Raw genomic sequence first — 17,500 nt, 5'->3', positions numbered from 1 at the left:
CTCTCTCCCTCAAAGAGGAGCAGACAGACCTGAACACCCGGTCAGGAGGAGTGGGTCCTCACTGGCTGATCATCTGTCAGGTGCCCTGTGCTCACCCCTGCAGCCAGAAGGGTCTCATCTGCAGCCTCCAGCATGTAAATGCTCCAGGAACGAGCAGGGCCGACCTGGAGCCGCTTCGGCCAGGGGTATTTTTAGCCACACTAATCAGGGAGCTTATTATTTCTTGGGTTCACAGGAACTTTGAACCGCAGACTCTCCTGGCCTAAAACATTCATGAAGGAGAGGCTGTCGGGGGACCTCCTCGAGGCTGGAGAGGTCAGAGGTGGGCGTTATCCCTACGGCAACCACAGAAAAAACAAATGATATGTGTTAAGGGTGCACTGCTTGTACATTTATTGTGTATGTTTAATGTAGCGTGTTGTGGGTGTAACTGATTTATAACATGGGGAAGGCGTATTGACACATACAGCCAGGTGGAGATTTATGGGATCGGTTATCTGTTCCAATTAAAAAAAGCTTAGCGGTGCAAAGTAACCAGAAAGTCTATTAATGTTGCACGGAAAAACATGCTTTTCCGTGTAATTGGTCATGCTAATAAGGATCCAAAGCACAAACTGATGTTTTCGCTGTGAAGGCAGAGCTCTGCTTAAAATCACTCTTGTCGGGATTAAAAAGTTTATTTGGCATTGACGAACCTATTTGGATCAACATTATTATATTAATAGATTATAATTAATTCATCATGGATGTACTTGTGAATCTCTGGACCGCATTAGATTCTGAGTGTTTACGATGGGCCTCGGAGAAGAATGTCTTTTGTGTATAAAACGCAATCTAGCTGGGGCCAGCTGCTGAGGGAGGCGTGCAGAGTGACTCGCCTGCAGAGCGCTGGTCCATTTGAATCCTCAATGTGGTTCCTGCATGGGACTCACACAGAGAGCCTTCTGGCTCAGATAGAGCAGAGACAGATTCCATCAGGTCCTTATCTGTTACACGTTGCATTGCTTGCAACTGGATTCAATAGGTACCAATAATGCTGTTATTTTTTAAACATTACCTGGGTTTTCTGCACTGGTCAGCAGTGGGGTGTACGAGTGTGAGGAAAGCATTTAGAGCTTCCTTCCCCTCCCTGCTGTCTGACACCATGAATGGTGTATTATTCCTGTTATTTTTTTGACTTTCTGGGGGAAAAAGTAATTTTATCTTGTAAAGGGATGTATTTTTTTCTGCCGCCCCTCCCCCCGTCCCCTGAGTGGTGTATATTGTTCTGGGATGAAGAAGTCTTCCAGCTGCATTGATACATCATCGCAGCCAACCACAATCACTGTCTGCAGACTGTCAGTAGAGACCAATTTAGGCCACATACCCTCTGACCATGACATTTAAGAAAAATTAATCCCACTCTAAGCCTTCCAGGAGAATTAACTCTGCTGCAAAAAGAGAGTATCACCAGACCCTCTTCAGAGGGCCGGCGGTGCGTGGGGTCTGCCATTCTCTCCTGTTGATCAATAGCACAGAAAGTGTTTGACAGCTTCTGTGGAGTCGGACGCTTCTTTTGTCGTACCGGCGGACGACTCTCACCCTGGTGCCGATACCAAGCCTTTGAATTGGATGACAGACCGAGGGTTGAGTGAGAAGCTCTGAGTAACCACTCAGGGAGCTGCCAATCACCGCGATGACATCGCTGTTTTTACCGCGTGTTGACAAAGTGCGATGGCGGCGGCGATGGCGGCGGCGTATTGCCTGGCCTGCAAACAACAACCAAGGTGCTGCCTTCAAAAGAAGAGCGTCCCAGCAGCTGTGCGAAGCTTTCATCAACCCAGAGAGGACAACTCTCTTTCCTCAACACATTCATGTGGAGCCAGGGCATTTGGATAATAGCCACGTCTCGGCCATGATAGAGCCTGAAAGGATGAAGGCTTTTTGCCCATTAAGGTGGCAGCAACACTCACAGATACACTATTGCAGGTTATTAGTGGGCCCCAGCAAAAAAAGCACTCAGAGACATGACAGTGAGACAAGACTTTTCACCGAGACACAAACGTGCATCCCAGCATCGTGCGGCGTGTCGCAGCTGAAAGGTTTCTCTGCAGGAGCAGACGGAGCAGCAACTGAAAGCCTCAAGAGGACTCTGGGACAATCCCCAATATTTAGTCTTCACATGCGCATGAAGCTCTGCGTCATCAGATTGAACAACGTGGGCTTCTGATCACCGACAGAAGTCTGTGATCGCTTGAGACACCTTGTGAAGGGAAAGAGCAGCAGACGCCATCTTATCTTATCTTATCTTATCTCATCTTATCTTATCTTATCTTATCTTGTCTTGTCTTATCTTATCTTATCTTATCTTATCTTATCTCATCTTATCTTATCTTATCTTATCTTATCTTATCTCATCTTATCTTATCTTATCTTATCTTATCTTGTCTTATCTTGTCTTATCTTATCTTATCTTATCTTATCTTGTCTTATCTTATCTTATCTTATCTTGTCTTGTCTTATCTTGTCTTATCTTATCTTGTCTTGTCTTATCTTATCTCATCTTGTCTCACCTTGTCTTATCTTGTCTTATCTTATCTCATCTTGTCTTATCTTATCTTGTCTTGTCTTATCTTGTCTTATTTTATCCTATCTTGTCTTATCTTATCTTATTTGATCTTATCTTGTCTTATCTTATCTCATCTTGTCTCATCTTGTCTCACCTTGTCTTATCTTATCTTATCTTGTCTTATCTTATCTTATCTTATCTTGTCTTATCTTGTTTTATCTTATCTTATTTGATCTTATCTTGTCTTATCTTATCTCATCTTGTCTCACCTTGTCTTATCTTATCTTGTCTTATCTTATCTTATCTTGTCTTATCTTATCTTGTCTTATCTTGTCTCACCTTGTCTTATCTTATCTTGTCTTATCTTATCTTATCTTATCTTGTCTTATCTTATCTTGTCTTATCTTGTCTTATCTTATCTTATCTTATCTTATCTTGTCTTATCTTGTCTTATCTTGTCTTATCTTGTCTTATCTTATCTTGTCTTATCTTATCTTGTCTTATCTTGTCTTATCTTGTCTTATCTTGTCTTATCTTATCTTGTCTTGTCTTATCTCATCTTGTCTTATCTCCTCTTATCTTGTCTTATCTTGTCTTATCTTGTCTTATCTTATCTTATCTTGTCTTATCTCATCTTGTCTTATCTCCTCTTATCTTATCTTATCTTGTCTTATCTCCTTGTATCTTATCTTATATTGTCTTATCTCATCTTATCTTATCTTGTCTTATCTTATTTACATGCACAGGAAGGAAGGAGGGAGAGAAGGAAGAAGGGAAGGAAGGAAGGAAGAAGGGAAAGAGCGAGGAAAGGAAGGAGTGAGGGAAGGAAGGAAGGAAGAAAGGAAGAAGGGAAGGAGGGGGGAAATAAAGGAGCGAGGGAAGGGAGGAAGGAGGGAAGGAAGTAAGGAAGGAGGGAAGAAAGGAGGACGTGAGGTAGGGAGGAAGGGCAGCAAGGTAAGAAGGGAGGAAAGGAAGGAGCGAGGGAAGGAAGGAAGGAAGGAAGAAATGAGGAAGTGAGGGAGGGAGGAAGGGAAGGAAGGTAAGAAGGAAGGAAGAAGGGAGGAAATGAAGGAGCAAGGAAAGGAAGGAAGGAGGGAAATAAGGAATTAAGGAAGGAGGTAAGGAAGGATGAAAGAAAGGAGCGAGGGAGGGAGGGAGGGAGGGAAGGAAAAAGGGAAGGAAGGAAGCTGGAAAGAAAGGAAGGAGGGAAGGAAGGAAGGAGGGACGAAAGTATGGATGGAGGGAAGGAAGGAAGGAGGAAAGGAAGGAGGGAGGGAAGGAGGGAAGAAAGAAAGGAAGGAGGGAAGGAAGGAAGGAGGGAAGGAAGGAAGAAGGGATGGAAGGATGGAAGGAAGGAAGGAAGGAGAAAGGGAAGGAGGGAAGGAAGGAGGGAAGGAATGAGGGAAGGAAGGAAGGAAGGAAGAAAGGAAGGAAGGAGAGGGTAACCAGAAAGGAAGCAGTGTGTACCGATGCCGAGGTGCCGGGCCTCTTTTTAAGCGGTAAATGTTGTCACGGAAAAGAAGGAAAGGAGAGAAGGAGGGAAGAAGGGAAGGAGGAAAGAAGTGAATAAGGGAAGGAGGAAAGGAGAGAAGGAGGGAAGGAGGGAAGGAGGAAAGAAGGGGATAAGGGAAGGAGGAAAGGAGAGAAGGAGGGAAGGAGGGAAGGAGGAAAGAAGGGGATAAGGGAAGGAGGAAAGGAGAGAAGAAGGGAAGGTGGGAGGAAGGGAGGAAGGGAGGAAGCGAAGGCGGTAATGAGAGGTCCTTTCCAAGACAGCCGCATTGTTTTAATTGTTCAGACCGGAGAACCGAGGGAGAAGGAAGCGAGTCTGTTTTCTCGAGCCAATGTGAAAAAGAAAAAAAGGAACAACCTGGCTTTTTCCCGGCAATGTGTTGGAGCAATTATATACAAACCCTGTAATTATGCATATCTTTTGGAAACATGTAAAAGCTGTATGGAAATGAGACTGGGCTGCTTAAGCCCCCCCCCCCCCCCCCCCCCCCGCTCTCCCCCTCCTCCCACGGCTGCGCATTGTTTGATATTTTAGGCAGTTTGGCAAAGTAATGGGGAGTTTAGGGCACGTTGCTGTTCCGTTGCATGTGTTTGTTGGTGAAACCGTCTGCGGGGATCCAGCAGCGAGGCAGGTTGCTCAGGTTGGACGTAGCTGGTGGGCAAAAAAATGAAGCACAAACAAATTATTCTGTATCAGTGTATCCCCCCTTACCTCCTCCTTCCTCCCCTAGCCGCTCTCCTTCCTCCTCTCTTCCCTCTCCTCCTCGTCTCTGCATGCACTAGGTCCCACCCTTAATTAAGTCTGCTGGGGTTTAAAGTGTTGAATCTTGTTTAAAGCCCATATCAGCACATTTAAAAGGACTGCGAGAGTGTGCATGGTAATCAGGACATCCAGAGCTGTTGGTAGCAGCGTTGGCCACTGAGAGCTTGATTTCAGATTTGATTTCTTCAGTTTCCTTCTTTCTCCCTTTGCATATGTTCTTGGGAGGGGAGGACAGGGTGTGATTATTCCCAAATGTCATCCAGGATTTTGTAGGGACTCAGAGCTCCTACTGCTCACAATTACCACACGTTAATCTTATCACAGTAAAATTCAATTACTTTTATCAAGGTTATTTCCTAGGCTACAGACGTAGCCTGGGTGGACCCTATTCTGCTGGCTATTGTGTGCTTTTGCGTGTTTCTCTGCCAATAATGGAGCTCGGCTTTTACCCGCAGAATGCCGTGTCCCGCGCAGCAACAATGCAACATGTAACAGCTCTATGAGGAGGCAATAATGGGGGCATTACTGCAGTTCACCTCGGGCCGAGCACCTGTTACTGTGCCACCATTCTGTGCTCACACTGACATTTAAAATGGGCATTTTTCGCCATTGATAACAGGTTAGTGGCAGGGCTGCAAGCCAGGAGTCTGATGAAGGCTATTTAAATGCTTGCAAAGTGGCGAGATTAAAATCGAATAAGTGCAGCTTTTCCCTCCCTTTTTCTGCTTGACTTATCTGGATTCGTTCCCCCAGACCCTCGCCGCGGTGGATTCTGGGTGACTCCCCCCGCCCAACACACCAATTACCCCTGGATGGATTTTTTTTGAGTGAAGCGGGATAATTGTGTAATTATCTGGGTGAAATGGGAAGTCTAATGTGTTAAAGTGGGATTTTTTTTTAAGCCGCTGTGAAAAGTGGAGACGACAGGGTGGAATGGTGACGCTAGTGACGTTGTAGCACCTCCTGCTAACAAAACAGATAAATAAATAGATCTGTCCAGAAAGGTATGAAGTGAGATGGCTGACCTGGAGGTGCAGCACGTCCACGGTCCACTGCGAGCTTTGATGCGTCTGAAAATACACATGTTGAAATGATCACAATACTATAACGATCACAAGGAACAAAATATTTGTTTTGGTACTTAACCTAAAGGAAATGACTCCTTTCTACATGTACAGAAAAGGATGCATTTGATAAACAGCATGGAACATAACAAATATTAGCAGTAATGAAAGAATAATTGAAACTTGCCTGATTGAAACCAATTCCAGAAGTCTATTTTTCTCTCGTTTAGGGTTATATGGCCCAAGCGCTTTGATTTTACTGGCGATTACAGCCATGAAACTACACTGGAGCCGAGTCTATTCACGATTACCAGCTGATGGGAACAGGCCTCAATCACATTTGTGGCATTTAAAAAGTGCTTAAGAATTCGCTTGACAAATTTGATGGAAACACGGTCGCTAAAGTCATTATACGTCAAATTTATTATGTAGTATATTTCTTGCCTGCCACTGTTTTTTTTGCATTACCAGAAGTTTAGAAATGTGAAGACCCTGCACAAAGGGGTTTAGCATGGGCTAAGCTAAAGCTACTGGATCGTTTTCCATTTCAATTCCTTTTTCTTTCTGACGGTGTGTAGGTTTGAAGACTTACGTGATTGGAATAAGACAGTGGCAGGAAACCTCAAAAATGCTCCTGAGTGGTTATGTGTCTACTTGTGTTACGTTTTTTCAAAGATTTGTAGGAAATGCAGACGTCTGGAGATGATCTCCGGCAACAAACAACACCAGTCCAGAGAGCTTTGCATTGCTGCACTGCACAGATAGGGTGCGTTGGAGGCGGGTCATAGATATGGTAGGGCGTTGGAGGCGGGTCATAGATATGGTAGGGCGTTGGAGGCGGGTCATAGATCTGGTAGGGCCTTGGAGGCGGGTCATAGATATGGTAGGGCGTTGGAGGCGGGTCATAGATCTGGTAGGGCCTAGGAGGCGGGTCATAGATATGGTAGGGCGTTGGAGGCGGGTCATAGATATGGTAGAGCGTTGGAGGCGGGTCATAGATATGGTAGGGCGTTGGAGGCGGGTCATAGATATGGTAGGGCGTTGGAGGCGGGTCATAGATATGGTAGGACGTTGGAGGCGGGTCATAGATATGGTAGGGCCTTGGAGGCGGGTCATAGATATGGTAGGGCGTTGGAGGCGGGTCATAGATATGGTAGGGCCTTGGAGGCGGGTCATAGATATGGTAGGGCGTTGGAGGCGGGTCATAGATATGGTAGGGCGTTGGAGGCGGGTCATAGATATGGTAGGGCGTTGGAGGCGGGTCATAGATATGGTAGGGCCTTGGAGGCGGGTCATAGATATGGTAGGACGTTGGAGGCGGGTCATAGATATGGTAGGGCGTTGGAGGCGGGTCATAGATATGGTAGGACGTTGGAGGCGGGTCATAGATATGGTAGGGCCTTGGAGGCGGGTCATAGATATGGTAGGGCCTTGGAGGCGGGTCATAGATATGGTAGGACGTTGGAGGCGGGTCATAGATATGGTAGGGCGTTGGAGGCGGGTCATAGATATGGTAGGGCGTTGGAGGCGGGTCATAGATCTGGTAGGGCCTTGGAGGCGGGTCATAGATATGGTAGGGCCTTGGAGGCGGGTCATAGATATGGTAGGGCCTTGGAGGCGGGTCATAGATCTGGTAGGGCGTTGGAGGCGGGTCATAGATATGGTAGGGCATTGGAGGCGGGTCATAGATCTGGTAGGGTGTCACAGATATGTATCTATGTATTCTCTCCACACAGCCCTCAACCTGGCGACTGGGCCAGCGGGTAGCAGCGGCGGGTGCTACGCAGCGGCGGGTGCTACGCAGTGGCGGGTGTGGATTTGGTACCTACACCAGCATGTTGTTGAAACAGAGGTGAAATGTGATTGGATAAGCACATTCCTTATCTGCAGACCTGAAGCTGAGGAACGGAGGAAGACAGGAGCTGTGCAGTGAGAAATGTAGTGTATTTGTCGAAAAAAAAACATTATAAAATAGCTATAACTTTCAATTATATATACATACATATATATATATATATATATATATATATATATATATATATATATATATATATATATATATACATATATATATATATATATATATATATATATATATATATAAATAAATGTAAATGATAAAATAGCTATAACTTTGTGATTCTGTTTAGGCCAGCAGAGAAGGCTTAGCAGGCCCTGACGGCCCGCCAATATGTTGTGTATATTGCCGTGTGTTAGTAGTGTAGCTAGCTAACACTAGCCACCAATAGCTACTTGTCACCATGTAAAGCTGGTGCAGCAAAATCAAAAAGACATTGAATAAAGGTGTTCTGTTGCATATGCATGTCATCTTTTTGTTTGTAGGAGGAAGATTGTGTCTTTTCACGGTTCAAAAGTTACATCCTGTAAACTTACAGAAGAAGACATTCACTTTTACATTGTGCTTTGTAAATATGTACAAAACTTTTAATCAAAGACCTTTTGATGTAAAATCAATATGTCATGTTCAGAAAAATGTAACTAACATAACATATAACCAAAAGCTTACTAAATGCTTTTATGCTGTATATTCTAGCACATAGTATATTCTTTATGTTGGGGCTTAACACTGGCAGCATACAGGCCTTTCCATTTTTTTGGCAAAGACTACTTTCTAGCTCTGTAGTCTTAATTGATATAAAAAGGGGGGAAATAAATGGAAAGCCGTGAAGGTATTTTCCCCAAAAATAACACATTGCATTGACCCTAATCCAAATCCACTCAGAAACCAGGCAATTCCTCACTGCCAGTCTGCAGACCAGCTCTACTCGTGGCTTCAAGCGGGCGGTAAACACTCACTTGTGAAATGGGGAGGAGGGGGGAGGGGCATAAATGAAAATTCAAGGAAAGGGGAACATAAGATATGTTGTCTGCTTTCAGCGGTTGTTAGAAAATAAATTGCTTTTGAAAGTAGAAATGTTTACCTCAATTGAGAACCGTTTTATGCCCTTGACAGGAAATTATTTCACAGCTTCTCAAGCAGCCGCTCTTTCCAATGGTTATGTTTCCTTAACCCCACCAAATAACATTGGCCTTCACATTCAGCTAAAGTATAAATAGCCTACTTTGCCCATGTTTGGAGGACTTTCTCGGTTGGTTCCTCAACTAATTTCTCTCATCTATGGAGCAGCTGGAGGAACAGAATAGAAGGAAAATGGTATGTTGGTGTTCCTGCAGCTCCAGTATGTGGAGTGAATCTATAGGAAACAATGAGAAGAGTGGATATGTAATAACACAGCGCTGAGCAAACATCGGTGTAACAGCAAATGGAAAACCAACAATGTTACCGAATACATCACAGGTTATTGTGTGCTTAGCTTTCCCCTGAAAAGCAGCTTGTTGTGTTGTGTGGCTGCTTCCACAGTGGAGGCCGCGACTTGCATGGTGTCTCCTGCCCACAGTCAAACTCGATCTCTTTCTACCATGATCACGATCTTCCACTTGCCCTGCTGAACCTCAGTGACCTTGCTGACCTGTCCTTATGCCGGCCTCCCTTCAGTACTGTTGCTAGGTCGAACAAGCTTGACAAAAAGAAACATGGTCCTGTTTAGCGAGGCTATTTACTGAGGACAGGGACACATGAGCATGTAAATAAAGGAATGGCTGTTCTGGAAATGTAAACAATACAATGCAAACGTTGACAGCAGTTCACTCATAATACATGTCATCCCCTTCAATGGATGCAGATATCTAATAGTTTACAACTTAGCTACAACACCCACACTTGCAAACTGACAAAGTGAAAGTAGTCACATGGCTCTTCAGAAGGGAGAAAAACTCTTTCTCCAAAGTAAAACAAGATGAGAGGAAGAGCGTCTCTTTTCTCTGCTGACGAGCAGAAGATGATCATGACTACAAACGATGAATTTAAGTCCATATTGATGGCAAAGTCTAATGGTGCGTTCACATTCAAAGCATATTGAATATTTACAACACTTCCTGTTGTGAACGCAGCGTAACTCCGCCTCCGCTGGTCGGCTAGAGTCACATAAGCATCAAAAATTGAGTAAAAAGTAAATGTGTCAGTGTTGGGGAAATGTATCGGCTAATCTGAAGAGCCTCATCACCAGCGTTCCCTCTCAGCTGTGCGCGTGCGGCCGCGCAGGCCGGTCAAAGTGGCCGCGCAACAGATTTTTCAGACCGCACAAAAACGTTTTTGTTTTCAGGGGTTTAAAATCTGTCTGCGCTCTGTCTGTCCGCTAGCGCTCTGTCTGTCCGCTAGCGCTCTGTACCTCTGCTCGAGCTCTACCTCCGTTAGCTCTACCTCCGTTAGCTCGCCTCGAGCGCCCCATGAGCGAGGGCCGGCGCTGTCCGGGCTCCTCTGGCGGGCCCTGCTCCAGCAGGTACAGGTAGGATGAAACTTCAGACATATTTGACATGTTTTGTAACTGCGGTCAAGTGAGCCGCACGCATGAAAATGAAGCATTCAAACGTAATTTCCCAATATCTCAATATTCAAACAGCTATAAAAACAGATTCTTGACCTCTGGTATGTACATGTACTTGGTCATAAGACTTTACTGTACAGTTTTGGAGAAAAGTCACTTCAAAGTCAATTTCAATGACATAATGATATTCATAATTTCACAATTTCCAATATTCAAACTGCTATAAAAACAGATCCTTAAAATTGTAGTAAAGCCAGAACAAGGCTGCGTTGTAATTTTACTTTACAAATGTAAGGATTGTTTTTATAGCAGTTTATTGGAAATTGTGACATTATGAATATCATTATGTCATTGAAGCATTTGAATTTGATTTTTTCTCCAAAACTGTACAGTAGAGTCTCAAGGCCATACACATGGACATAGCAGGGATCATCAGACTGCGTTGTACTTTTAATTTACAAGTTGAAGGATATGCCGTTTGAATATGAATATCATCATTTCATTGGTGTCTCTGAGGCTTCCCTGCGCTGCGTACCGTATTGAGGCTCACTCGGCGGATGTGGGCTCGCTTGACCGCAGTGTTTTGTAGCCTAGTTTGTTGCAAACCACTCCAGTTATTAAATTGTTTATATAGGATACCTTTAGGAAAAATGACACCGTGTCAATTTAATAGGCCTATAATTATTGTGAAGCACTGCATTATCATTTTCCACCTCAATGTTGTACCAGCTGAGAAATGACTAAACACCTGTGATACTTGTATTTATTTATTCATATATAAATCAATCAGATTATATTTATTTAAATGTGCCTGCTGGCATTAATATACAAATTAATATATGAGGATGTATGTACTGTATGCACGTATCATGTACTATATATGTGTATATTCATATATGTGTGTGTAGATTACCATACAGCAGTTTGAATATGTGTATGGGTGGATCAGTATGTTTATATTATTCATTATCAGAAATTCAATCAAGTGAAGCTGTGAAAATAAATTGTGTGTGATTCTCTGTATTCTTCTTATCATGAGTCCACCTTCATCATGTTCTACCATGATGATATGTACCAAAACATTATGAAAAAAATGATATAAAATAAGACAAGTATCAGAACTCATTTAGAGTTTGTGCGACTACTTGAAGGACTTGAACACGGTGAACGTTGAGGAGCATGAAGAGCATGCTCCCCCCATCGGGAGCATGCTCCTCATGCCCCCTGCATAGGGAACATGCTCCTCATGGAGGAAACATGCTCCTCATGCTCCCTCCATGAGGAGCATGTTCCTCATGCCCCCTGCATAGGGAACATGCTCCTCATGCTCCCTCCATGAGGAGCATGTTCCTCATGCCCCCTGCATAGGGAACATGTTCCTCATGCTCCCTGCATAGGGAGCATGCTCCTCATGCTCCCTATGCAGGGGGCATGCTCCTCATGGAGGAAACATGCTCCTCATGCTCCCTCCATGAGGAGCATGAGGAGCATGCCCCCTGCATAGGGAACATGTTCCTCATGCTCCCTGCATAGGGAGTATGCTTCTCATGGAGGGAGCATGCTCCTCATGCTCCCTCCATAAGGAGCATACCCCCTGCATAGGGAACATGCTCCTCATGGAGGGAGCATGCTCCTCATGCTCCCTCCATAAGGAGCATGCTCCCTCCATAAGGAGCATGCTCCCTCCATGAGGAGCATGCTCCTCATGGAGGGAGCATGCTCCCCAAAAGGTTGGTAGATCAGGATGAAGTCAAGAACAAGTCATTTTTCCTCTACACCTATGAGCTCATTCACTTCTGTACAGACATGCAAAACACAGGCCGGAATAAGCTCACATGCAGATACCCCGTTATGCAAATGAGATGAACTGTGGCTGCTTTCATTTACAGAAGAGTCTCAGTAAACATGGTGCTGATGTGCTCCTGGCAGTGTTGTGTGGTCGGCTCTTCCCCTCATGTACGAACACGACTAACATTAATAGATGAAGCAGCATCTCAAACAGCTGCTCTGGTCTTAGTTAACATTTGTTTCACATTTTGATGAACAGCTTCTGGTACACCAGGAAGAACAAGAACAATACAAAATGAAAGTCCTTTTCTCCAAGAGGGACAATGAATGAAACCTTGACACACAAAGCGTTAACTCCAAGCAGACATCTGGGACTCTGATACATTTACTCTCTTTACTCTTTGACCTGTTATGCAGCAGCAGCTCACAAGGTGAAGTCCTCTCTCTTTCTACAGTGGCTTGAGATGCTGGAATCTTTTGTCACAGCTTTTACTTTGCCGGGGTCTGAATGCTGAGAGTTTGGAGCACCTCTCCAGCCAAAACAAACACATAATGGTAGCTTTCAAAGCAGAGAGCTTCACGACTGCAAAGCTCTTTCAGCCCTCACCAGTGCTGCTAGTGGAGGAGAAATAACAAACACAAATATGATGGTGGAGCAGAGATGTCAGGACCAATTAAATCAAATGATTTTATTGCAGCACTTATCTCCAACACGATGCCTGTAGCTAAATGCCATACACAGATACTAGTGCGCTCCACTTTGTGTGGATAGAGGCCTGTGATCTTCAGTTGCACAGTGCAGCAGGCAACACCTCAAGCCAAGTTCACACTCGACACTGAAGCGCAGCTGTGATTTCCAAACCGCTGCTCGCGTCCTTTCGGCGCCCACGTTCACCAATGAGGCGTCTTCACACTGAAACCACCCGGCCGGAGAGAGATTAGCTGCATAGAGGACCACATAGAGCAGAATCACCTCTTGATTGCCGCAGACCTTTATCCCCCAACCGGCCGTGGCTATTCACCCTCTTCACTTTATCCCAGAGGAACCACCTCAGCAGCATAATTGCATCACTGGAGACGAGGCGGGATCATTCACCCATTCACACACTGCTGGGAGGAGCCACCATGCAAGGCGCCACATCAGTATCATCAACCATTCATACACGTTCATAATCCGTAGGCGCAGCCACGGGAGACATTTAGGGTTAAGTGTCTTGCTCAAGGACACATGGACATGGGTTAGCAGCGCCGCGGATCGAACCACCGACCCTGTGATTGAAGGACGATCCTGCTCACCATTGAGCCACAGTAATGGCTTCTACTTGCTCAAATAAAAGAAAACATCAACTCACCCAGCTGCATGCTGGTCCGCCTCCCTACATAAATAACTACTATAACCACTGTAATGTACTATTAATAGATGTAACCACTATTAATAGAAAAACAACTTGGTAGCAACAAATAAATAGCTCTACATTTCAAATTTCAAATTTCTGAAATTAAATGAAATGGATTTACGATATCGCACATTTTTTGATAATATGTGTAATTTATGTAAATGAGTCGGCTTTTCCTTGACACTGGTAACTCTCTTTAGCCGCAGATACCTGTTCCCTCTGCACGCTGACTGGAGTGATGTCACACTGACAAACCACACGATTACGTGTTGCAACCAGCGTCAGATTGTTGTAAAATAACAACAGAGTCCTCTGGGCTTCTGAGCACATCCAACATGTCACTTTGATGAATTATTCTACGAAGTTTCCTTACTTGTCTTGAACTGATACATTGAAACCAGTTTACAAAGCTCCATAAAAAGAAAAAATACATGGATCACTTCTCAGGTTCACATAGGGAGCCTGGCCACGAAGTTACAAATGCATTTGGCATGCTTCTGATGCACTGGACGAGGGAAGGACACACTGGAAGAGGGAAGGACACACTGGAAGAGGGAAGGACACACTGGAAGAGGGAAGGACACACTGGAAGAGGGAAGGACACACTGGACGAGGGAAGGACACACTGGAAGAGGGAAGGAAACACTGGACGAGGGAAGGACACACTGGAAGAGGGAAGGACACACTGGAAGAAGGAAGGACACACTGGAAGAGGGAAGGACACACTGGACGAGGGAAGGACACACTGGAAGAGGGAAGGACACACTGGAAGAGGGAAGGACACACTGGAAGAGGGAAGGACACACTGGACGAGGGAAGGACACACTGGACGAGGGAAGGACACACTGGAAGAGGGAAGGACACACTGGAAGAGGGAAGGACACACTGGAAGAGGGAAGGACACACTGGAAGAGGGAAGGACACACTGGAAAGCGGCTTCACACCAGTAGAGTCGTTCCTCTGCGGGCAGAGCAGCAATTACCTCCCAACTTACGTAGGTAAGAAGATTTTATAAATCTCGCTGCGTGCAGAGAAGTAGGCGACTGGCAGCTGCTGATTGTGAGGACATCTGAAACACGGTGAACAAACCAGCACAAGTAGGAGGTAATCAGCCGTCACACTACTTGTTGTCTGTTTTGTTCATTCTGTGTGAGAAAATGGACGTGAGCGCTGCGAAAAGTGTCAATTACAGTCTCACGGCTGCTGCATGAGAGGTGGCAGGCTGTTATGAACATTAGGGAGTTTGAGTTGACATGTCAGGATGGGGAATGGGAATGCTAGGGATTAGCATAAGCACCCACAGGCTAATTGAAAGGGAAATGGCTACTCTCCTTCAATGGTGTGCTCACACTAAACACAACACTTCTTCTGTTTTCTCACAATGCGATTTGATACAAAGTCATTGCAACGATGCAAATATCATTCGGTCAAGATGAAATATTTAAACTTGTGCAAGAAATGTGTGTGACGCTGATTTGCGAAAGCCTTGGTATTAGTGTTGATATTCTCCTCCTGTCGTCATCCCGATGTTGTCGAATCAGAAATGGGTAATATTATATTTTAAGATATTGTATATTGTAGCTGTCTGTGAGCTCTCTAATACCTCATATTTGAATGGACACAAGACAAACTCAGATGCATTTAAACACAGTTTAAATGTATGTTTGTTAGCCGTAGAGATGGAGCGAACACAATGTTAGCATAGCCTAGCATCAATTGATACATCCTTTTCATTAATTTATTGCAATCACAGCAAAATGTGTATGTGGGACGGCCACTGCATGTGCAAAGCAGCGATGCCTCTGCGTCTAGAGCGAGTTATGAAAATAAACTATATATATTTACAGTGGTCCCTTGTTTATCTGGAGGATTCGTTCCAAAAACAACCTGCAATAGACGAAATCCATAAAGTAGTCAGCTTTATTTTTTACCATTATTATACTTGTTTTAAGGCCGTAAAACCCCTAAACACACACTGTTATACACTTTTCTCAGACAGGCATTAACATTTTCTCACACTTCTCTCTTATTTAAACACTCTCAAAGTTTCACGGATTTAAAAAATAAGCCCGAACATGTTTAACAAATTTCATTTTAATGATCAATCTACGAGGTCCTCTGACCGCCTCTTTGTCCGGAAGCCGCTCCGTTAACTTTTTATCTGGACGTATTCTGTCCTGTACAGGAGACACTGCACGAGGAGACTGATTACGACTGTATATATATATATATATATATATATATATATATATATATATATATATATATATATATATATATATATATATATATATATAATTATTTGATCATGCGTTAACTGCATTTTTTTATTTAAAAAAAAAATTGGGGCTTTTACTTTGAAGGCGATAATTTACTTCCGCCCTCGGGCTTCCGTAGCATTACCGGACTATTTGCCAACTTGAGCCAGACGCAAAAGCACGTATTGTTCTGTAGTTTCTGTCCTCAACGAGCACCACGCGAGCGAGTCGCCTCTCAAAGCTTCTCAGGCCTTCAGTCTACCGGCAGCTCGCGCTGCAGCTCAAGTCAGGATGGAACATTACTCGCATGCACAAAGCCGCCGCTGATACCTGTCAGCTGTCCTTCACATCTCCACCTCTTCAACCAGACGTCAGGTCACTGGTTCTAGACAACACAGACTTCTACCAACGAGGAAGAAAAACTGAACTGAAAACATGAAAAGTACTTATTGCTTTTGTATAAAGTGAATCAACTGCTGGTCTTTAACATCTTTAAGGTAAGAAACAGACTGAACATGGACCAAAGAAGGAGTGGTTTGTCCCTCACAGGGACCCTTACTACTGAACATGGACCAAAGAAGGAGTGGTTTGTCCCTCACAGGGACCCTTACTACTGAACATGGACCAAAGAAGGAGTGGTTTGTCCCTCACAGGGACCCTTACTACTGAACATGGACCAAAGAAGGAGTGGTTTGTCCCTCACAGGGACTCTTACTACTGAACATGGACCAAAGAAGGAGTGGTTTGTCCCTCACAGGGACCCTTACTACTGAACATGGACCAAAGAAGGAGTGGTTTGTCCCTCACAGGGACCCTTACTACTGAACATGGACCAAAGAAGGAGTGGTTTGTCCCTCACAGGGACCCTTACTACTGAACATGGACCAAAGAAGGAGTGGTTTGTCCCTCACAGGGACCCTTACTACTGAACATGGACCAAAGAAGGAGTGGTTTGTCCCTCACAGGGACCCTTACTACTGAACATGGACCAAAGAAGGAGTAATTTGTTCATTCCCTTGAATTTGGTGCACATAATGATTAACCAGTTAAATTTGTTTAACTTTGCCCAGCCCTAATTATATATATATATATATATATATATATATATATATATATATATATATATATATATATATATATATATATATATATATATGAACTCAGAATGTAGAAACACAATTCTATTGAAACCAAAAGAGTCCACAAATCATACGATCCAACCTACAGAAACCCAGAGACCACGTAGACCTGAAGCATCTTCACTATATGAGATCAATTACATTCACACATTAAACGCTGATGGCTGAATATAAAACAATATTACTGCCAAAAATGATCAGTATCAGACCTCACAGTACTTCCATACCAAATCACTGAACACCTCACATCCTCAAATATTTTGCACAATCCGGCACAACGCAGACTTTTGGATCAAAAATAAATACTTGAATTCAATAAATGGGAAAGGGAAGAAATGATCCATTTGGAACGTTAAGTTCATGACGGCTCGCTGATGATTCCTTAAAACTCTAAAGCAGCGATGAGCGTCTGCTGCAATATTCCCAACTGAAGGACTTTCTAAGGACAAATCTGTTTTTACACATCAGCCTGTGCTGTCGCAGTCCTCTGTCCACCTGCGTGTCTGCCAGTGGACCTTCCTGTGAAGTCGCCATTGAAATGAACAAATCATACTGGTTGCCTTGACAATCGCACGAAAAGACAATCTTTACTGACTTGGAAAGAGAAATAAGCTCTCATGCTAATGTG

At 44.0% G+C, this 17,500-nt stretch overlaps 1 protein-coding gene across 1 annotated transcript; it reads right to left on the bottom strand.

The window, feature by feature from the left end:
* Window positions 1–4,617: 4,617 nt before the first annotated feature.
* On the bottom strand, window positions 4,618–7,556 carry LOC137791848 (uncharacterized). The gene is made up of 2 exons (XM_068587040.1): window positions 6,644–7,556; window positions 4,618–4,709 (listed from the first exon to the last, which is right to left on the bottom strand). Exons 1-2 carry the CDS (start codon window positions 7,554–7,556, stop codon window positions 4,618–4,620), a joined length of 1,005 nt encoding a protein of 334 aa, XP_068443141.1.
* Between the last annotated feature and the right edge of the window lie 9,944 nt (window positions 7,557–17,500).

This window comes from Clinocottus analis, unplaced genomic scaffold (assembly GCF_023055335.1).
Source record: "Clinocottus analis isolate CAN_PGR_092001 unplaced genomic scaffold, fCliAna1.0.p SCAF_20, whole genome shotgun sequence".
NCBI lineage: Eukaryota > Metazoa > Chordata > Actinopteri > Perciformes > Cottidae > Clinocottus > Clinocottus analis.
This window is presented reverse-complemented; position numbering and strand designations above follow the sequence as displayed.

Bases quoted from the DNA above. Each gene is read 5' to 3' on its own strand.
- LOC137791848 (XM_068587040.1), bottom strand. From the start codon at position 7,556: ATGCCCTACCATATCTATGACCCGCCTCCAACGCCCTACCAGATCTAT. The intron at 4,710-6,643 runs GTGCAGTGCAGC...TTTGCCCACCAG, and splicing joins GCCTCCAACGCACCCTATCT to CTACGTCCAACCTGAGCAAC.